Here is a 22,404-nt window from a genome sequence, read left to right as displayed (position 1 = left end):
GGAGTTGAGAGTAGCTACTATGCCCAGTGGTACCAGCAGAAACCTGGCCAGACCCCTGTGCTGATTCATGGTGATAATGAAAGACCCTAGGACATCCCTGCCTGTTTCTCTGGCCATAGCCACCCTGAGCATCTCCAGGCTCCAGGCTGAGGATGAGACCAATTATTACTGTCAGTCCTATGATGGTAATGCTTTCTTTGCACACTGACACACAGACTCATGGGGAAATGAGACAAAAACCCCTCCTGGAGCCTATTGCCCCCTGCCCTTCCCTCTAGGTTCCAGAGAGGTCCCTGGGGTGGACAGATAGAAACATCTTCCCCCTCAGGTCCCTTCCTGACTGTGACCCTCTTCTTCTGAGGCTTCTCCCCCAGTCCCAGCCCCTCATCATTGCCCCCTCTCTCTCATTTCTGTTTCCCCCTCCTGTTAGTGATCCTTGAGGACCACAGCTGTGAGATAACAAGGACAAAGGTCTCCAAGATCCTCTTGCCCTTCAGTTGGTTCGCAATATTGCTGGCTCATTATCTTGGGATATCTTCATTCTCCTACTTTTGTGTTTGCCCAAGAAGCAGCTCATCCTAAGATAACAAGATATATACCATACTTGTAAAGATAAGAACGTAGGCCAAGAATTTGGACAAACAACTTTATGATCTTTTTGTATGGCTGGCTCCCGTTGATTAACTCATGAGATATATTGTCCAAGAAAAGCCAATAGTGATACCCACAGCTCAACACAAAAAGCTTGGGATAGTGTAGGACCAGGGCCCAACTCTCCCCTAAAAACAAGAAGTCACCAAAAGAAAAGACAGAAAAATTGAACAAAACATAAAACAAAGCTTTAAAGTTATTACGGTCATAGGGAGGGATCAAGGCATGAATTTAGAAGGGGATGACAACGAATGTGCGTATTTTAAACATAACAGGTTTTTGAAGATTCCAACCTGTCATAATCAGCTTTATATTGGATTTTAGAGATCACGCAACAATCATATAAAACTCCAAGTGCTTATAAATGCAATGTAAGAACCTCTAAGTCTGTTTCAGTTTTGCTCAAATTGTTTTCAAACTCTCAAGAAGATTGATGATTCGTGTGCCAATGATCCCAGGCAGGCCTTCACTGCCTGTTTGTCAGGGCACCAGAGAAGTCCTGGATTCCAGGCATCCTGTGTCATTGCACTGCCACAAAGCTGTAATCCTAAAACCAAGATGCCAATTGGTTTTGCATTCCTGCCCCAGAAGGAACTAGTTCTTTGTTGCTAGGCATGCACCGCAGAAACCCAAGATCCTTATAAAACCATTATGGACCAATACATCCATTCTACCAAAGCAGAACTAACATTTCCCTATCAAGGTTTTAATATAACATGGTTGGGCATTAAGTTATTAAATGGAAATTTGGGGGGTAGTTCTGTGGAAGCCACAGACAACTCTTGAAGTTTGAGATGACACAAAGCATGGGCATCATTTTAACCACAGCAGGTTTTTTCCTGCAGATTTCATGCCACCATTATCAAAACTATACTGCTCTGGGGGATCATAGAGTGATTATATAAAAAGGAGCATGCATAAATGCAATATAAGAATCTATAGGTTTTATTTTTCAATCTTGTTCTAATTGATTTCAAATTTACATGAAGACTTTTCATTCAGGTAGAAATGATCCCTTTAGTATGTGGGGATTTCTTTTTGAGGATGAATTTTGTTCATAAAAATAGCTCTTTTCCCATTATCAATTGTCTACATGAGATTTTTAGTGTTATATCCTGATCAACTGCAATTTGTGTGCTCAGAAAGAAGTCTTTGCCACTGGCATATCATTTTTTGGGGGGAAGGGTTGCAAGGAAAATGGGGTTAAGTGGCTTGCCCAAGGCCACACAGCTGGGTAATTATTAAATGTCTGAGACCGGATTTGAACCCAGGTACTCATTGACTCCAGGGCCGGTGCTTTATCTACTGCACCACCTAGCCGCCCCCACTGGCATCTCATTAAAGTGATTTTTTTTCCTCAACCCAGAGATAAACAGAAACCCAAAACAGAAACCTAACAAACTGCTTTTCAAAGTTAGATTCAAAATGACAAGGTGGATTTTTAACATTTTCACCCCAGCTCATCCACTCTGATTCTCAATTACTAAGCCTTAACCTAAAAACCTCAATAAAAATCTAGAAAATGTACTAGAGCAAATTCTAATCTGGCGAGAAAAACATTACAATTAGTAATTTTTTTTTGCATCTATCATAGGTTTAAGATGATAAACAGAGAAATCTGTGTACACAGGTATAGGGACCGACTAAGAAGGAAACTCAATGGCAGAGCTATCAGCAGCCATGGGAGTGTTGGGGACCCAGGGATATGAAGAAGTCTGTGACTGAACAGGTAATATCAGAGCAAAAGGACATCTCAGATGACCCCTGAACTAGCTCTGGAAGAAGGAATGGGGACTATTATCTGATCACAGTTCTAGGGTGGAAAAGAGGGATTATGAGAGAGGGTGCAGTTTTGTACCGAGCAAGGAAAAAGGTTCAAAAATATAGATTCTTAAGTAATGAGCCCAAGAACAAGATGTAGATGAAGTTTCCACCTCCAACTCTTTACATAAACTAGTATGAAGTGATCTAGCCAGCCAAGATCAAAGGGGAGGCAGGGGAGAGAATCTAATAGCACCCTACTGAACCTCAACTACGAGAATCAAATTCAGATAAGGGACTTGTTGAACTCTTACCAGGAAAGGACTGAGTAGACCTTCCCATGGATCACTCCACTTGGGAAGTGCTGACAACTTTCAGATCCCCAGAATGAGTTATGAAAATAGCAGAGGAAAAGGAAAAGTCCATGACATCTTACTACCACCTTCCTTAATGAAGGGTCACATTCAGAACTTTAGTATATTATTAATTTTTGGAGACTGAAAAAAAGATTTCCACTTCACTATTTTGTGTATTGTCTGCCTACCAACTTGACCAGAGATAAAAAAAAAAAAAAGACTATATCTTCTCTTTTTGGCAAGCAATGAAGTTAAGTGACTTGCCCAGGGTCACACAACTAGGAAATAATGAAATTTGAATTCAGGTCCTCCTGTCTCCAGTGCCGGCTATCCACTGGGCCACCAAGCTGCCCCAAGAGACTTCATCTTCTCAAACTCTTTTTAAGTCCCTAGAAAAGCTTTCATTCACACTTGATAGCTTTTAGCTTTAGGTGGGAAAAGGTCACTTTGGTTGTACCAGGATCTCAAACCACTTTCTCCAGGAGTCAATGAACTCCACTTTGACTTTCCAAAATCATTAAGGGTCAGGCTTGGGAAGCTTTTAAGAAACCCCTTACCAACAATAGTGGCTGCTTTTCTTTTTTACAGAAGTGTTCTGCTCTACCTCAAGTTACTTGGAATCCCTTCATCATTACCATGATCATTGAGTCACAACAATCAGGAGACAGAATGCATCTCATATTAAAGAGAAGGTTCTTGATTGTCACATGCAGTGCTCTCAATATAGACTGAAAAAGTGCTCATCAGTGGCCTGTGGAAGATATAAAATTCCCCCCAATTTGCCTGAAATCGTACTCCAGTGTGCAAACTCTGGTTTCTTCTCTTACATGTTTTCATCCAGTTACCACAATACTAACAGTACTTTTGTTTATTCTGAAGACATTGCGTTTTTGAGAACATCAAGTTATGACCTTAATCACATGCTGAGTTAGGAAACTCAGATTATCTTCATAAGGCTACTCTCCAGTGTGAATCCTCTGATGTGAAGTAAGACATGATTTGCTTCTAAAAGCCTTTCCACATTGACTACATTCATAGGGTTTCTCTCCAGCATGGATTCTCTGATGTACAGTAAGACTGTACTTCCTTGTAAAAGCCTGTCCACATTGATTACATTCATAAGGTTTCTCTCCCGTGTGGATCCTCTGATGTTTAATAAGAGTACCTTTCAATGAAAAAGCCTGTCCACACTGATTACATTCATAAGGTTTCTCTCCAGTGTGGATCCTCTGATGTAGAGTAAGATATGACCTGCTTGTAAATGCCTTTCCACACTGATTACATTCATAAGGTTTCTCTCCAGTGTGAATCCTCTGATGTGCATTAAGTGCATCCTTGAATGAAAAAGCCTTTCCACATTGATTACATTCATAGGGTTTCTCTCCAGTGTGGATCCTCTGATGTGCAGTAAGATATGACTTGCTTGTAAAAGCCTTGCCACACTGATTGCATTCATAAGGTTTCTCTCCAGTGTGCATTCTCTGATGTGTAATAAGATGTGACTTGCTTGTAAAAATCTTTCCACATTGATTACATTCATGACATTTCTCTCCATTGTGGATTTTATGATGTTTAAGAAAAGTACTCTTCAATGAGAAAACCTTTCCACACTCATTACATTCATAAGGTTTCTCTCCAGTGTGGATTCTCTGATGTGCAATAAGTCTCTCCTTGAATGAAAAAGATTCTCCACATTGATTACATCCATAGGGTTTCTCTCCAGTGTGGATTCTCTGATGTGCAGTAAGATTGTTCTTCTTTGTAAAAGCCTTTCCACAGTGATTACATTCATAAGGTTTCTCTCCCGTGTGAATTCTCTGATGTTTAATAAAAGACTCCTTGAATGAAAAAGCCTTTCCACACTGATTACATTCATAAGGTTTCTCTCCAGTGTGGATTCTCTGATGTACAGTAAGATATGATTTGCTTGTAAAAGCCTTTCCACATTGTTTACATTCATAAGGTTTCTCTCCAGTGTGGATCCTATGATGTATAGTGAGATACGACTTGCTTGCAAAAGCCTTTCCACATTGATTACATTCATAAGGTTTCTCTCCAGTGTTGATTCTCTGAGAGTCCTTCAATGAAAAAACCTTTCCCCATTGATTAAAATCATGAGGTTTCTCTCCAGCTTGAACTCTCTCTTGCGTAATGCCAAATTCTCTCCACATGAAGTCACAGGCACTGCCATTCATGACACTTTGCTTCTGAGTTTCTTTCATAGAAAGAATTAGTTTTTCAATATCCTCCTTCATTTCAAGTTTGATCTCTTCTTCTGAAAGAACTAAACAAGAAAACAAATATATACAAACATTATATATATATATTCACATATGTTTATTTCCCCTTCCTGGCACTGGTAGAACCTAAACTCTAACTATTTATTCCCCTGCCCCTAAAGAAAAAGCCAAACTTGCAACTTTCATGGAGAGAACCTATCAGTTTAAAATGGCATTAGCTTATATCCTGAGGATAATTTACTTTATAAAGAATGGCACATAAAGGCCCACTGGATTCGAACAACAAATATCAACTGCACCTGTGACAAAGGCATTCTCATGACATTTTTATGATATTCACAATGTAAGCCATGAGCTTAGACTCAGATAGCTCTAGAGGAGAAAGTGGGGCTAGTGCCTTAGTATTTGCAGCCCCTCACTCAAATGCAATTCAAGGGCTTTTCATGGTATCAACTCCCTAATGGCATTGTCCTTTTCCAAAATAAAGGACAAGGACAAGTACAATTCCTCATACAGAAAATGACTAATATGTAAGTATCTTAAACACAAATGTACATGCGCTATGTTCACTAGACTGTTCACTGATGAGGGGAGGGAGATGGGAAGGGAGAGTGGAAGAAAATTTGTAACACAAATATGCATGTAGATGATTGTTGAAAAACTTTCATAACATAATTGAAAAAATAGGGGCAGAACCAAGATGGCAGCAGGAGAAGAGCCTCTCCTAAGTGTTCCCCAAATTATTTCAAAAATCTTAAAACTATTACCCTAACTAAATTTTTGAGAGACAGAACCCACAGAAAGATCCACTGAGGCAATTCTCCAGCCCAAGGTAACCTGGAAAATAGTAGACAAACTGCATTCCATGTGGTTAGAGGGATGGCCCGCCAGAGTAAAGAAACTTCAGCAGCTCTCAGCAGCAGAAGAAGTAGTTTCCTGACCTGCACCCTGGGGAGCACCAGGCACAAACTTGGAGGATCAGTGGGGAGACCTCTGCCAGAGAGAGCAAGAAGCCCAGGCCCTCAGGGCTGTTATAGCAGTCAGCAGGCCCAAATCCAGGAAACGGAAGCAGAAGCCAGCAAGCAGAAGCCTCCAGGCAACTATGCTCTGAGTGCTCAGCCCAGGAAGATAGCGGAGTGAAAGGAGACTTCTAAGGTCTGTCCCTGGAACAGGACTCTGGGGCTCAGACCACATTCAGAAGCTGGTCACAGTCTAGGCCCTCCAAAAGAACAGGGACCCACCCCCAGCCCCATGGCAGAGGGGTGCACTTATGGTCATTCACAGACCAGGAGAGCAGTCAGAACCTCACACACTGGGGGGAGGAGGGTCCCCAATAATACTCAAAAGCTCAGGAAACACCCCAAAACCAGACACAGGCTGGAGAAATGAGTAATCAGAGAAAAAAGAGGAACCAGACCATTGCCAAATACTTTGTCTATGATCCCAAGGAAGATCAAAATACTTAACCTGAAGATGAGGAAGTATAAGCTTCTGCATCTAAAAACTCCAAAAAATAAATAAGTGGGGCTTAGGCTATGACAGAGCTCAAAAAAAGATTTTGAAAATCAACTAAGGCAGATAGAAGGAAAATTGGGAAAAGAAATTTAAAAGACACAGGAAAAACATGAAAATGAAGTCAGCAGCTTAGTCAAAGGAGATCCAAAAAAATGCTGAAGAAAATAACATGTTAAAAACTAGCTTAAGTCAAATGGATAAAAGTTCAAAAAGTTATTGAGGAAAAGAATGCTTTAAAAAACAGAATTGGCCAAATGGAAAAGGAGATAAGAATGAGGCTCTCTGAGGAAAACAAATCCTTCAGATGTAGAATGGAGCTAAAGGAAGCTGATGCCTTTACAAGAAGTCAAGATACGATACTTCAACATCAAAAGAATGGAAGATTAGAAGAAAATGTGAAACATCTCATTGAAAAAAACAAATGTCTGGAAAACAGATTCAGGAAAGATAGTTTAAAAATTATTGGGATACCTGAAAGTCATGATCAGGAAAAGAGCCTTGACCTCATTTTTAAAGAATTCCTACAGGAAAATTGCCCTGATATTCTAGAAGCAGAGGGCAAAATAGAAATTGGGAAAATCCAGCACATCTCCCCTGGAAAGAGATTCCAAAAAAAAAAAAAAAACCAATCCCCAAGAGTATTTATAGCCAAGTTCCAGAACTCTAGAGTCAAAAAGAAAATATTACAAGCAGCCAGAAGGACATAATTCAAATATCGTGGAGCTGCAGTCAGGATCACACAGGACATAGCAACAACTACATTAAGGGCTCGTAGGGCTTGGGATATAATATTCCAGAAGGCAAAAGATATTGGAATGCAACCGAGAATCAACTACCCAGCAAAACTGAATATCCTCTTCCAGGGGGAAAAGATAGACTTTGAATAAACCAGGGGAATTTCAAATGTTCCTGTTGAAACAACCAGAGATGAATAAAGTTTGAACTTCAAGTACAGAACTCAGGTGGAGCATAGAGAGCAGAGGAGAAGGGTAAAATATGAGAGACTTAATGATGATGATGAACTACATGTATTCCTCCATAGAAAAATGATAGGGATAATGCTCATATGAGCCTCCTCATTTGGTAGAGCAGGTAAAAGAAGCTTTTTTAAAGATGAAGCACAAGAGAGAGCTGAATTTGGAGATATAATATATTGTAAAAAATGAAGTCAATGGTTAAAAGGAAAATGTACTGGGAGTAAGAGAAAGGAGAGGTGGAATAAGCTAAAATACTTCATATAAAAGACTATTTTTTGAAATGAGCTTTTGCAGGGATATGGAAGGGGGAGAAGGTGAGGGAGAATGAGGAAACCTTCACTCTTATCAGAAACAGCTCAGAGAGGAAACAGCATACACACTCAACAGGGTATAGACATTTGGAGTAAGGAAGAAAGAAGGGGGAAGGGGAAGAGAGGGGATGTGGGTGATGGAGGAGAGGGTAGATCATGGGAGAAAATAGTCAGATATAAAGCATTATCTTTTTTACTTTTTGCAAGGTGCTGGGATTGGGTGGCCTGTCTGGGACCATGGGGCTGGGTGCTTTCTGGGTCTCTGGGGTGGTATGTGAGCTTGGGGGCCTCTTGGCCCCAAGGGCCAGTGCTTTGTCCACTGTGCCACTTGGCTGCCCTACAGCACATTTTGGAAGAGGGATAGGGTGGAGAGAGAGAAAGAATATAGTATACAGTAGTGGGGAGGAATGGAGAGGGAGTTACAGTCAGCAGCAACTGTGGAAAAGTATGGAGGTGGCTTCTGTGGTGGACTGATAGTGAAGAACGCGATCCACCTGAGACAGAGCTGATGTTATCAGAACACAGACTGCCTTCTGTGGGGAGGAAGCAAGATTGGGGGGAAAGTTGTGGAATTCAAAATAAATAAATTGATTGAAAAAAAATAATTGAAAAAATAAAATAAAATAGAATTGTAAAAACTACATTTTTCAAGAAGTATCTTATCTATCTCATCTCACATAAATCAAAATCTTTCTTCTCCTTTTTGACCCCATATCAAATGAAAAGATTATTCTTATGTTTGCTAAAGAAAATCCCTTTACATGTGAAAACTGTTGTCATTTTTGCTTTTCATTTTTTCTCTAAGTCATCAGGGATGTGATGTCATCACAAGCAATTGAACTGGATTTGACTAAGAGGGTGCTATGCCAAATCAGTAGCCTGACTTTCTCCTCTAGAGCCATCTAGAGCTTGGAGATGGCCCTAGATGTGAGACCATCAGGGTTAAGTGACTTTCTCAGGGTCACACAGCTACTAACTATCAATCATCTGAAACTGAATTTGAACTCCAGTCCTCTTGTTTCCAGGGCAGGTACTCTAATCCATTTTGCCATCTAGCTGCCACAATGTGCAAATAATCTCATTCCAACACTCAACTACCCTGGTATAATCTTCAGCAGGTATCTCCATTTTTTAATTAAGTTTCACTCTTCCACACTATTTTCTTATAGTTACAAATAAAATCAGTTCAAACTCATTTTTAAAATATTCATCCTTGATCCATGCATCCCCATGTGATTCTGTCCAATATCATTCCTCCATTTCATGGCTTAATAGAGGTAACCTTTTCCAAATTGTGCTCAACTCCTTGCTCCTGTACTTTTTTCTGTCTTTTTTTTCCCTTTAAGTCTCTTTCCAGGCCCCTATCCAATATATGACCCCCATTAGACACAAACTGGTGTATCTAGATGAAAATGTTCTCTATATATTTCTAATTCTCAGTTCTTTCCCTATGTACAGATAGCATCCTTCTACAATTGTCCTTTATACATAATTTGGGTATTTTTAATAATTAAACAAAAAAATTTTCATTTCCTCAAAATTGCCAAAATTCAATGGCTATTCTTAATTCTGATCCTTCTAGTCTTCTTGCCAGGCTTTGACTCTGTCAATCTCCCCCTTTTCTCAATAGTCTCCTTTCTAGTGACATTATGCTCTCTTGTTTCTACTTCTCCATTTCCAAAAGGAAATGCATTCTCTTTCTGCTATCCCTCCCATCTTCTTGTATTCCTAATGCTATCCAAAGCATCTCCCAATAGTCCAATGCAATGTAGTACTCATCAACTCTCACACATTCCCACACCTGAGCCACATCTTCAATCTCTTGCAAAGTCCTCTTGATTCTGCCTTGGTGACATCCTTCACATATAACCCTTTCTCTCTCAATGCTGTCACTATCTTGTGTCTGACCATGGTCACTTCACATCTGAGATTTTGTAAGAGGCAGCTGGTTGGTCCGGCTGCCTCAAGTTAACCTCCACTCTAATTATTCCTCTACCCACTTGGCAAATTCTTCTTCCTAAAATTCTCACCAATCACAGTGACTCCCCAGCAAATGGATTAAATATAAAACCCCATCTACAGCTATTAAAGCACTTGCTCTCCAGCCCTTCCTCTAGGCTTTCAGTCTTCTTTCACCCTATTTCCCCCATAAATGCTAGAATCCAATGGTATGGGGTTTACTTTTTGTTCTGAGGACAGGATGTTCTACCACTAGAATCCATGGTTATTCCCTTACCATCCCTGTTCCTCAGATGCTCTCCCTGGCCTCCCTAATGACCAACTAGAGACCACAAACCACAATAAGCCTTTTCCAGTCCTTAAATTTGAGGTCTTCTCTCTTGATTAGTTCCACTTCTATCCTGACCATCAGGGGTTTCTATATAGTTGATTACCTCTTCTCAGCTCCAGCACTTAAGTAACATTGGAGCAGGGAAATTACCTTACGTCTACTGATGTGTTGGGTGATTTACACAGGGTCTGGGACATTATAGGCACTTAAGAGGTTCAATGACTTGAAGAAGGTCTAGGAAAGAGCCCAGAGAAATTTACCTATCCCATTTTTGCATTAAGAATTCCCTGTTGCCAAATCCCAAGCAAAGCCTTTCTTTTAGGATCAGAGATTGATCTCTGGAAGGGAGTTAAAAGACCATGGAATCCAACTTTCTTATTTTACATAGGGAGAAAATGAGACTCAGTGGTTCAGTGACTGACCCAAGAAGGCACTGTCAGGAAATATCTAAAAAAGAACCCCAAGGCAGCTGTCCCAACCCCCAAATCCAGCCCTTGCTTCCCTGTAACACACAGAAGCCCAGGCATCATCACTGTCCTATACCTGCTTTCACCTTACTCACCTGGACAGCAGCTCCTCAGATCTTCCAACTCCAGCATCCATGGAACTTCCCTTAGCTCAAAGTAAGATATCATATCTTGTCTGGGCACCAGAAGACCTGGGCAGGGAAACCAGTTGGGGATGAAGATAGAAAGTTGAAATTTAGTTCTCTTTTGGAAAGGGTCATATACACAGAGCTGCTACACTTTGAGGATGCCTCCTTGAAGCTCACAAGGAGGAGCTTGAAATGACCTATGAGTTGAAATGACCTATGAGTGATTGTAATGCAAGGAACCCAAAAGAGGAGGGGTTGTTATGCAAAATGGTCCAATCCTCTCCCTTTACCTTAAGCTCCACCCCTATCCTTACAGGTTCCATTCTGGTGAAAACACCTCCCTCCAAAATAGGGTAAAATGTTACTTTGCAAGACCAGCCTCAAGCCCAGGGAATATGAACATTTTGCCCAACTCCTCTCCCCCATTCCTTAGTCCCTGAACCATATAGAAACCTTGTGTATTGCTCATTTAGGGAGTCGTTGCCTCTCCAGATGAGATTCTCTACTGACAGCCTCCATAGTTGTGCCAAATGCTTTCTTTTTTTATATAAACACTTCATTTCTTTTTCCAATTATATACAAAAGTAGTTTCTACCTTTCATTTTTTTTAATGTTTTGAATTTTACAATTTTTCCCCCAACCTCCCTTCCCTCCTTCAACCCCCAACACAAGGCAGTCCAATAATTTTTACATGGTTTCCATGCTATACATTGGTCTAAATTGAATGTGTTGAGAGAAAAATCATATCCTTGAGGAAAAAACAGAATATAGGAGATAGCAAAATTATGTAGTACATAAGACTCCTTTTTTTTTAATTGAAGCTAACAGACTTTGGTCTTTGTTTATACTCCACAGTTCTTTCCTTGAATACGGATTGTATGCTCCATCACAGATATCCTAAAATTGTCCCTGATTAATGGCACTGATGAAATAAGCGAGTCCATTAAGGCTGATCATCACCCCCATGTTGCTGTTATGGTGGACAATGTTGTTCTGGTTCTGTTCATCTAAGTCAGCACCAGTTCATAAAAGTCTTTCCAAACTTTGGATTCCCATCCCTCCTGATTTCTAATAGAATAAATGTTCCACATCAAACATATACCACAATTTGTTCAGCCATTCCCCAACTGATGGACATTCACTTGATCCAATTCTTTGCCACCACAAACAGGGCTGCTATGAATATTTTTGTATAAGTGATGTTTTTACACTTTTTTTCATGATCTTTTCAGGATACAGACCCAGTAGTGGTATTACGGGATCAAAGGGTATGTACATTTTTATTGTATTCTGGGTGTAATTGCTCTCTAAATTGCTCTCCAAAAAGGTGGAATCAGTTCACAGCTCCTCCAGCAAAGTAATAGTTTCCTGGATTTCCCACATCCCTTCCAACATTGATCATTGTCCTTTCAGGTCATATTGGCCAATCTGAGAGATATGAGGTGCTACCTCGGATATGCCTTAATCTGGATTTCTCTAATCAGTAAAGATTTGAAGTAGTTTTTCATGACAACGGGAGGCTTTGATTTCCTCATCAAATTGCCTTTGCATATCCTTTGATCATTTGTCAACTAGGGAATGGCTTGTGTTTTTATAAATTTGACTCAGTTCTCTATATTTTAGAATGCCAGCCTGCTGTTCCTGGCAGTTCCAGAAGCATACAGGTAAGGAAGACAGGTTGTTTCCCAGGCCCCCTAAAGAAGAGTCAAAGAGCAGATATTTATGGGGGCTTTGGGAAGAGGTTGGAGAGAAGTTAATAGAACCAGTTTGCAAGAGCAAATCTTGTCTTGGTGTAACTTCTTCATAGAAGGACTCGGCACACACTTTCCATTATCGGGGATCTTATTAGTGCCATGGAGAGAAACTTGGGTCTAGACTAAGGAATGCCAGAGTCAAAATCCAGTTATCAGACAGTGACTAGCTGTGTACCAAATCACTTAACCTCCATTTGCCTCAGTTTTTTCCACTATCAAATGGGTATAATATTCACCTAACTTGGAAGTTTTTTTATCAGGATGAAGCAACATAATATGGTATAGAAAGCCCTCATCATATCATCTGGCAGGCAGCAGGTGAAAACAAATACTTATTCCCTTGTCTTCCATCCCCACCATCTTGGTTAGAATTTTAGGGCAAGAAGAAGGGAGATTAAGGATGAAATTGCAGGAAACTTGCCCTTTCCTTTCTCTAAATTGCTCCAAATCCTCCACAGTAGGGAATGAAGATATTTTCACTGATAGTAGACATAGTGTTACCAGGGGAATTGTTCTTACCCACAGAGAGCAAGTTCTTGACATTCTCCAACATGATCTCCTTGTACAGCTGCTTCTGACGAGGGTCCAAGAGGCCCCACTCCTCCTGGGTGAAGTCCACAACCACATCCTTGAACGTGACCAACTCCTAGACCACCAAAAGTCATCAGGTGTACAGATCAAAGACTCTTGAGAAGTAAAGCACCCACCCCTATTCAATCTAGATGGAAGCTAAAGCACAGAGAAGGGACTGCCCAGAGGTCATGTCCTATATGAGAGTCAGAGTCAGTTCTAGAACCCAAGGTCATTAAATGCCCAAGAGAATTCTGAGAAATGGATATTATATATCAATTGGCACAGAGATGAGAAATCCCTTGAAAAATAATGGAGACTCAGGGAGAAAGTGTATGTTTTACCTGTGAGGTGGGAGATGGATATGTGCAGGACAAAGAGAGAAGGTGATGGGGAATTTCTTCCTCATAAGACCTGATAGGGAGGGGAATCCTGAGAAAATGGTGGTATAGGATAGAAATGTCCAGACTCTCCAGATTTCCTCCACAAACTGATAGATAATCATCATGGAATGAAGGAAGAGCAACAAAAATAAAGGGGTAAAGTCCTAGGAGGGCAACTTAAGAGAATTTAAGAATGCATGGCTGAGGTTTGGCCTGAGGTCAGTAGAGACACCTAACTGAATCATCCACCAGGAGGCCATGTGAGAAGCAGTAGAAACCCCAAGACACTCACCCGGGTTACTGTTCCCTCACAAACTTTCTTCTAAAGCAAAATAGACTCTGAGTGGGGAATGAATGAAGGACCCCCAAGTGGATCTGGAAGCCTAGCCTAGCAGTGCTGACCAGACATGACCCCAGCTGTGGGTGTGGGGAAGGAGAAGCCGCTACCATAGAAAGCAAGAACATTTCTGGAGCAGTGAGGCTGGGACTGGGTGGAGGGAAAAAGGAGACCCTGAGGTTGAGTCCCCAAAGAGAATTCAGTAAACAACAGTAAGAAGAGTTGAGGACTATGACAACAACTATGACACAGCTCAGAATCAAAACATAATCATAATATTAAGCTGTTAAAAATCAAATCAAATAAGGACAAAATGAATAAGCAAAGAAAAAAGAACCTGATCATTAATAGCTACTTTGATATAAAAGAAGATTTGGGATCATATTCAGAGGAGGAGTGTTGAGGGTTAAAAAGAAACGCCACTCCTACCCTAAAGCATAATGCCAACTATCACAAATACAAAAAGAAATCTTGGATGAAAGTAAGAAAGAATTCAAAAATCAAATTAGAGCAAATGAGAAAAAATTAGGGGGAAAAAAAACATGTCAAGAAAATAATGAAAAAACAACCAATTGGAAAAAACAGAAAAAATCTTTAGGAAAATGAATAGTAATTTTAAAATCAAATAAAAACAAGGAAAATAGCAAAAATAAAAAAGCAATTAAAAAACAAAAAAAAAAGCAATAAAAAAATTTGAAAAAATGTTAACCAATTAGAAAGAGATACAAAATCTTAAAGAAAATAACTCCTGCAAAATTAGAATTGGGTGAGAAGGATTGAATCTGAAACAGCTCATTAGAAAGCAACCAACCTGGAGAACAGATTAAGAAAAGACAATATTAGAACTGTGGAGTTACCTGAAAATTATAATCAGAAGAAGTATCTGGATACAATGTTACAAGAAATTATTAAGGAAAATTGCTCTGAACTTCTAGACCAAGAAGCAAGGTAGAAACAAAGACTTCCCTGATCACCACCTGGAAAAAATCCTTGAAATAAAATTTGGTTGGTTCTTCTCCTTCATTATTGAAGAAGACCAAAGTGATATCACTATGTTTGAGACAAATTACAATTTGTCTGATCGTGGCTGATTAGACCTATAGGAGGAGAAACATTTATTAGAATGTCAGAGCCACATTTCAAACTTCCTGTGTTGAAATAAAAATATTTTAAAAAGGAGAAAAAAATTAAATGCTGTAGAAAAATCACTGGATTTCATAAAACCTAGCAGCTTCCATACTAAAAACACTGTAGGTTTTAGAATACTGAATTGCAAAGAACTAAGGAGCTGGGGTTGCATCCAAAAATAATTTCTCATTCAGAGACAAATGTCAACTGTCACAAGTACAAAGTGTTTGAAAAAATTAAGAAGGCTTTTAGAAATCAATTAAGAAAGATCAAGGTAAAATGAGAAAAAAATTAAGACCAATCTTAAATAATCAAGAAAGTGATAAAGAAAGTCAGACAATTTGATATAATGCATCAAAAACTTAAGGAAGAAAATAATTCCTGGAAAATAGAATTGGACAAGGGGAAACTAAAAGATCAAAAAATAAAACAATATCAAAAAACCAAAAATATTAAAAAAAATATTAATAGCAAAAGAATGAGAATCATTGCATCAGAAAAGCAATTGTTCTGGAAAACAGATAGAGGATAAGTAATATAAGAATAGGTGGACTGCCTGACGATAATGATAAAAGAAAAAAAAGAATCTTGATTACAATATTGCAAGAAATTAACAAGGAAAAGTGTTCTGAAGTTCTAGAAATAGAAGGTTAAGAAGAAATGAAAAAAATCCACCAATCACCACCCAAAAGAGATCCTAGGAGGAAAACTTACAGGAATGTCAAGGATAATTTTCCAAGCTTGTAGGCAAGGAAAAAAATTTGGAATCAACAAGAAAAACCCAATTTAAATATCCTGAAGCTACAATAAATTTTAGATAAGGCATAGCATCTATTACATTGAAGGACCCAAGTTGATGGAATGCTATATTGCATAGAGCAAAAAAACTGAGGTCATGACCAAGGGTAACTTAGCAAAGTATAATCCTCAACATGTGTGTGTGTGTGTGTGTGTGTGTGTGTGTGTGTGTGTGGTGAAAACAATTCCAGAATTTAAGGGAAATTTTGACATTATAATACCTGGGAGAAAAATAAGGTGAACATTAAAGACCAATAATATGGGAGTTTGAATTCTTTACTTGCAAGGTATGAAAATATTATCCATACTGTTATGACTTTAATAATTATTTGAAAAGTTTGAAAAATCAGCTTGAACTGACCTATGGATGGTGGAGTGATTCTAAAAAATAAAACTATGTAGAGATATAAAAAGGAGTAATTATCTCACAAAAATGAAACATAAAAGGAAAAACTGATACAGAAGAACCTAATAGGAGAGGGTGTTTTTCACCCATTCTGAATATACTCATACATGAATGTACCTATGTATAAATGCATATATATGAATACATACACACAGACACACACATACACACATATATGTTTGTATAAATGGGTATAAAAGCAAAATTGGAGGGAGGAAAATACACAATTATGGTTTAGACAGTGAATGAGATGAAATGACCTGCTAAAACTGATTTCATCAAAAGAGAAAATTGGGGAAACTACATTATGGGTCAGCAATATTATTTTCTATTGCTATAGGTCTTTTTTTATCTTAAAAGATAAAATTCCTGAAAATATGCCCACCAAAAGAGACAAAGGAACTCTTTGAAAATAGTTTTAAAATGCTTTTTATAAAAAATAAACTCATATCTAAATGATTGAAAACATATTTTTGATCCATGAGAAAGGAAAAACCAATATAATAAAAATTGAGAATTTTCCCTAGCTAATCTATTTATTCACTGTCATCACAATACTAATAAATTATCTTACAGGAAAATACAGTAATTAAGTTTCTTTAGATGTATTAAATGTCAAGAATATCAAGGTAATGAAAAAATGTGAAGGAAGGGGATCTGGCCATACTAGATCTCAAACTATTATAAAATAATAATTATCAAAACAATCTGTGATTAAAAATTAGAGTGGCACATCAGAGGGGAATAGATAAGGAAAATATTACAATACAGTAAATGATGGTGGTAATCTAGCAGATGATAGAGACAAAGATCCAAGCTTTCAGAATAAAAAACATCAGATGACAAAAAACTGTTGGTAAAATTTGGAAACAGCAGGGCAGAAATTAGGCATAAACAACATCTCACACTTGATACCAAGAGAAGGTCTAAATGGGAGCATGGTTTGCTCATAAAGCATGTTACTGAACACATGAGGCAACTCTGGAGTTGTTTATTTATCAATCTATGGATAGAGGAAGAATTTAAGGCCAACCAAAAAAAAATAGCAATGCAAAAATCTAATTACAAAGCAAACAAAATCAAAAAGAGAAAACTAGGAAAAGCATTTGTAAGATATTTCCAGTTAAGTCCCTGTTTATCAATTGTAGAGAGAAGTGAAATCAGCAAAAATACAGTTGAGTCACCAACTGATTAATCATCAAAGGATGTGACAGTTTTCAGATAGAAATCAAAACTATCTCTAGACATGTGAAAAATTCTCCAAATCACTATGGATTAGAAAAATGCAACTTAAAACAGCCTTAAGGTACCATCTCATAGCTATCAGATACAACAAAAAGTGAAAATGATAAATGTTGGTAGTGAAGTGGGAAAACTGGGACACTGGTGCATTGTTGGTGAAGCTGTGGACTGATCCAAGCATTCAGAAGACTAATTTGGAATATTCCCCTAAGGGCTATAGAGTTCTGCATATCTGTTGATCCAGCAACACCACTGCCAGCTCTAAAGCCTAAAGACAGCTATTTAAAAAGGGGAAAAGATCAAACTATACAAAAAATTTACAGAATCTCTTTTTGTTGTGCCTGAGAAAGCAACCATCAATTGGGAAAATGCAAAACAAGTTGTTGCGGGATTGTGATGGAATATTGTCACAAGCAGGATGGCATATGGAGAAAGAGACTGATGTGGAAGTGGTTTTGCAGCATTGCACATGTATAACCTCTCTCAGACTGCAGATAATCACAGGGAATGTGTGTATGCGAGTTTGTGGGTGGGCACAATGCTAGGCAGGCATTAAGAGGCAATTCTTAATGAGGGAAAACCTACAAACAAAGAAGGACGACACCAGTTTTGGGTGGGGGGCTCAGTACTCAAGACCCCAAGGGCTCCATGAAGCAGCTTAAAACACAGAAGTGAATATGGCAGTGTGGGTACTAAAAGGGTCAATTTAAAACTCCTTTTTGGTAAGGAAACAATCCATAAGAAGGCCTTGCCAATTTCATGATCTCTCCCCTATGTCTATTTAAATGGATTTGGTTACTCATGTTGGTCTGATGTTTGTTCTTCCTTCTAGAAGAAGACCAAGACATCAGGCAAGTGATGCCATGACAACAAGCACCTGAATGGGATGGGGGGGGGGGGGGGGGGGAGAAACTCTGTTAAATCACCAGCCTCACTTAATTCTCAAGAGTCATCTGGGTCCAGTGGTCAGACATGAATCAAGATGATTAGAGATGGTCCTGGATCCAAGGCAATAAAGGTTAAGTGACTTGCCCAAGGCCACACAGCTAATAAGTGGCATGAGTGTAAGACTGAATTCAAGGCAAGCGCTCTATCCACTGCACCACCCAGATGCCCCTTCTTGGACCAGCCTGGAGATAAGACTGCACTCACCTGAAGTGGAGATCTGAGATTCCCAGGGTCCATTCTCATGGATCCAGGATTCTTCTGCAAAGATAGCAAGGACCAAAGTGACTCCATTTTGTCAAGTTCCTGGATCTTTTTTTCTGGTCTTTATCTGCCTTGGGGTCCTGATTCTCCCACCCTTGATACATCCACAAATGTAACAACAACCAAAGCTCTACCACCAGACATTACTGCTAACCAGGAAAGGATTTTCATTCTAAACCTTTCTGAAACCCAGGAGGCAGTCTAGACACACCTGGAAAGTCCCTTCTTTCTTTACCTGGGTTTACCAAAACACCAATTTCTCCATCCCATAATCTTAGCCCTAGGCTGACTACTTTGGGGATTATATTCTGGAAGATTGCTGTTTGTCAACCTTTAATAATAAAACTGTTCTAAGTTCTCTCCAACTTTGGCATCTGGATTTGACTCAGGATCTGCCTGGGGGAGGGGGGGAGGAAGAGCTTTGCCTTCTCTTCAGGGGCAGGAGACTGGCTTCCAGGCATTTCTAAAGGGTGAGGTCCTGCTGGAGTTAAAAAGGCCCAGACCCTGACCATAATACCCCTCCCACTTAATGCTATCTTTCATTTTCTTCCTCTTCTCTGCTTCCTAGAGAGGCAGGAGCTTGGGATCCCAGATGGGATAACCAGGCAGCACCTCAGTGACTCCTGAGGCAAAGCTCTCCCTCCAACTGGGGAGGTCCTTCGTCTTCCCACATTTCCACTTCCCAATCGATTTAGATATGATCTGAACTACAGACATCAGGGAAAGTGGAGAATGCAGAGGCTCTGGCAAGCAACTACAAGGAAAAGATCAGGGGAAATCTCAGACTGGAAAACAAATTTAGTCTTGGATTCATGATTGAGGGGACTTTAGGAAGTTGAAGCAGGGAATCTTGTTGTAGTGGCAAAGAATTGGAAATTGAGGGGATGCCCCAGAAATTGGGGAATGGATGAACTGGTTAAGGATTATGAATGTTACGGAGTACTGCTGTTCTATATGAAAATAAGTGGCCAGACTTTAGAGGAATTTGAAAAGAATGACAGGAACTGATGGCGAGCAAAAAGGAACAGAACCAAGACAACACTGGAAACGTTAACTACAGGGTGAGCGGATCCACTATGAGGGCTGCAGCTCCTCTCAGCAGGCCAGAGATCAAGGACCACCTGGAGGGGCCCCTTCTGGGCAAGGCCAGCCTAGTCCTAGGTAGGGGTGGGGATCTCCGCAGAATCTAAATGCATACAAAGTTCACTTTTTTAAAACTCCTTTTATGGGGGCAGCTAGGGCCCTGGAGTCAGGAGGACCTGGGTTCAAATCCGATCTCAAACACTTAATTACTCAACTATGTGGCCTCGGGCAAGGCACTTAACCCCACGGTTTGGCAAAACCTAAAACAAACAGACTGCTCTAGTGGATCTCCTTCCCATCTCCTGGTTTCCTTTCTTTTCCCTCAGTTCTAATTCTTCCTAAACACAACTAGTATGTAAATATGGTAAACACAAAGGACTAAGGTGGAAAAGCATCAAAGCAGGGAACTGGAGAAACAAAATACAAACACACACACACACACACACACACACAAACACACACATGAAGTTGAGGCAGGGAAGGAGGCCCGGGTATGGGGAGCAGGGATCGGGCCCGAGAGGTAAGCCGTTCTAACAAGGAGGGCTCAAGGGCTGAAAGCCGGGTTCCAGGGAGACGCCGGACCTGGGAAAACAGAATGACCGCGTCCTCCGGCTAAATGAGAAGCGGGAGGACACCGCTGCCCCGAGAACGTGGAAGCTGGGCACAGGGAGACCCCCTGGGATCCGCTGGGGGGCAGGTTCGGAGACGGGGGTCCTGCGGGCACAGGCAAGCCTCCTGGGCTCTGCCAGGGCCCTGCCTCGAAGGCAGGAAAAGGGAATCCCTACTCCAGAGCTGGGGGCGGGGAGCCGGGCAGCTGGGCCCGGCCAGGACCGCGACATTCGGGACTCCCGGATTCCTGCGGATTAAGTCTGAAGCCGGGGCCGGGCGAGCCGGCGGTCCGCCCGGGAAGTCCGGGGAATGAGTGGGGCTGGGGGGCGGGGGGCTCCCGGCGGGCCTGGGGGACACTCACAAGGAGGCCAGAAGGAGGGGGGCGACTCCAGGGCAAGCGGACCGAGCGGGAGACGAGGCACTGGGGCGGGGGGGAGGGGGGGAGGGGAGCCCAACCTACCCGGGACAAGAAAGCCCAGAACTGGCTTCCAGGAGGCGGAGTGATCCCAGCTCCCGCGGAGGCAGAGCAGGCGCCGTGCGTGGACTTCCGGCTACCCAGCAGCCCCTCTGGGCGTCTTCCTAGTCCCCAAAGCTCCGCCCCCTGCAACCGCGGAAGCGCCAGGCTCCTCCAATCACCGCAGGGCCAGGGCTCCAGGCCCCCTAAGCCCCGCCCTCCGTCACGTGCATTGCCTTCTGCCCTAAACTCCTCCCCCACGGCAAACCCCGCCCCCAGGACTCCGGCCTGGCCCCCAGCCACCGGGCTCCTCCCCTCCGGGCCTCCGGCCCTGCCCTGCCCTGCCCCCTGCCCCCTGCCCCCTGCCCCTGCCCCCTGCCCCCTGCCTCTGGCAGCCCCTGCCCTCCCGAGGAAGGGGGCCTGTGCTCCGAGCAGCTGGCAGCAGCTGGAGCTTGGGGGGCCTGGGAAGCCGGGGGCCCCCTGGCAGTGGCGATCCGGCTTGGAGCGACCCGAGGCAGCTGTGGGACTGGCCTGTGGGAGCCTTTCCTGGGGACAGGATGCGCTACAAACTGGACTTTGTGGTGATGAGATGAGGAGCTGGAAGAAGGGGAGGAAAGGCCGCGGGTCAGAAGGACTTGACCCAGCTCTGCTGCCCTCAGTCTGGACGTCAGGGACAGCTGGAGCAGGAGACGGTTCTGGGACACAAGTCAGAATTGCATTGCAAAGAATCGATCTCATTTGGCAATGGCCTTTCAGGTTTTCAATCTGTACCTTTTTTCGTTGGGTTTTTTTTAGTTTTTTTTTTTGCAAGGCAGTGGGGTTAAGTGGCTTGCCCAAGGCCACACAGCCAGGTCATTATTAAGTGCCTGAGGTGGATTTGAACCCAGGTCCTCCCGACTCCAGGGCTGGTGCTCTATCCACTAGGCCACCTAGCCACCCCACAATCTGCGCCATTTTCAATCTTATTATTAGGCTTTGACTTTTTCTCCTACTGGAATGTTTGAGAAACCATTTCATAAGAAACAGTGGAAATTCAAAACTGACTTCTAGATGGTGATATGACTGTGTCCTTAGAAAGTCAGACTTAACATGAAATTAGGAATTAGGCTAGAAGAGAGTGTGGTTACATGCATAAAGCGGTACATCTTTATTTGGCCATTTTTCCCTTAATATATACAAAAAGAATAACTTGGCCTTTGTGAAAATAGCCAAGAGTCTTAGAAATTCTCCTTTTCCATTTAGGGCTTTGGAAACTCAACTCATGATTGCTTTGGTACCTTCCCTTTGGGCAAGGGAGCAGATGTCTAAACTTTAAAAATAATTTGTCATATATAGACAATTAATAAAAAGGAACTAATAAACATTAGGAAATCTGATTTCTAAATCTTATTGCATGAAAGATTAGAGACTTTTCAAGTCTTAGGGAGAAGGAACACCTGCAAATTCCTGAATACTGGCTTCTTTGAAAAGATCATCATCTAATGATCCTACTGATTTGGGTATTGAGGGAAGGGATGGTAGAGCCCTGATCCCCAATTATACAGATTGTATAGAGACGTCCTTTGGTAGGGTATTTGTTTTGCTTCATTTACTAGAAGGCCATGCACCAGTTCCTTTTAATCTGGCTTTACCTCCTGAGTTCATTTCAGTCATTCCTACTCTCTGGAAAAATAATAAAAAATAATAAAGTAGAACTTAGTTTGCTCATATCTTCAGACACAGTCAAAATCATCAT

General features: G+C 41.2%; 2 protein-coding genes across 3 annotated transcripts in view; one reads left to right on the top strand and one right to left on the bottom strand.

Annotated features, from left to right (window-relative positions):
- Nucleotides 1-22,404, top strand: part of LOC141497169 (immunoglobulin lambda-1 light chain-like) — a 316,494-nt gene that overhangs the window by 132,568 nt on the left and 161,522 nt on the right. The window lies entirely within an intron of this gene.
- On the bottom strand, nucleotides 401-20,765 carry LOC141497133 (uncharacterized). Its single transcript, XM_074199764.1, has 5 exons — nucleotides 20,676-20,765; nucleotides 18,467-18,520; nucleotides 12,970-13,096; nucleotides 10,664-10,759; nucleotides 401-5,052 (listed from the first exon to the last, which is right to left on the bottom strand). Exons 2-5 carry the CDS (start codon nucleotides 18,503-18,505, stop codon nucleotides 3,725-3,727), a joined length of 1,590 nt encoding a protein of 529 aa, XP_074055865.1. The 5' UTR covers nucleotides 18,506-18,520; nucleotides 20,676-20,765; the 3' UTR covers nucleotides 401-3,724.

Source organism: Macrotis lagotis, chromosome X (assembly GCF_037893015.1).
Source record: "Macrotis lagotis isolate mMagLag1 chromosome X, bilby.v1.9.chrom.fasta, whole genome shotgun sequence".
NCBI classification, from domain to species: Eukaryota; Metazoa; Chordata; class Mammalia; order Peramelemorphia; family Peramelidae; genus Macrotis; species Macrotis lagotis.
This window is presented reverse-complemented; position numbering and strand designations above follow the sequence as displayed.

What these genes read in the sequence shown, in the direction of transcription:
- LOC141497133 (XM_074199764.1), bottom strand. Translation starts at nt 18,505, where the DNA reads ATGAGAATGGACCCTGGGAATCTCAGATCTCCACTTCAG. An exon ending in ATCTCAGATCTCCACTTCAG is followed by an intron (nt 13,097 to 18,466) that starts GTGAGTGCAGTC and finishes TTGGTGGTCTAG; the next exon opens with GAGTTGGTCACGTTCAAGGA. An exon ending in TCTGAGGAGCTGCTGTCCAG is followed by an intron (nt 5,053 to 10,663) that starts GTGAGTAAGGTG and finishes TTTCTTGTTTAG; the next exon opens with TTCTTTCAGAAGAAGAGATC.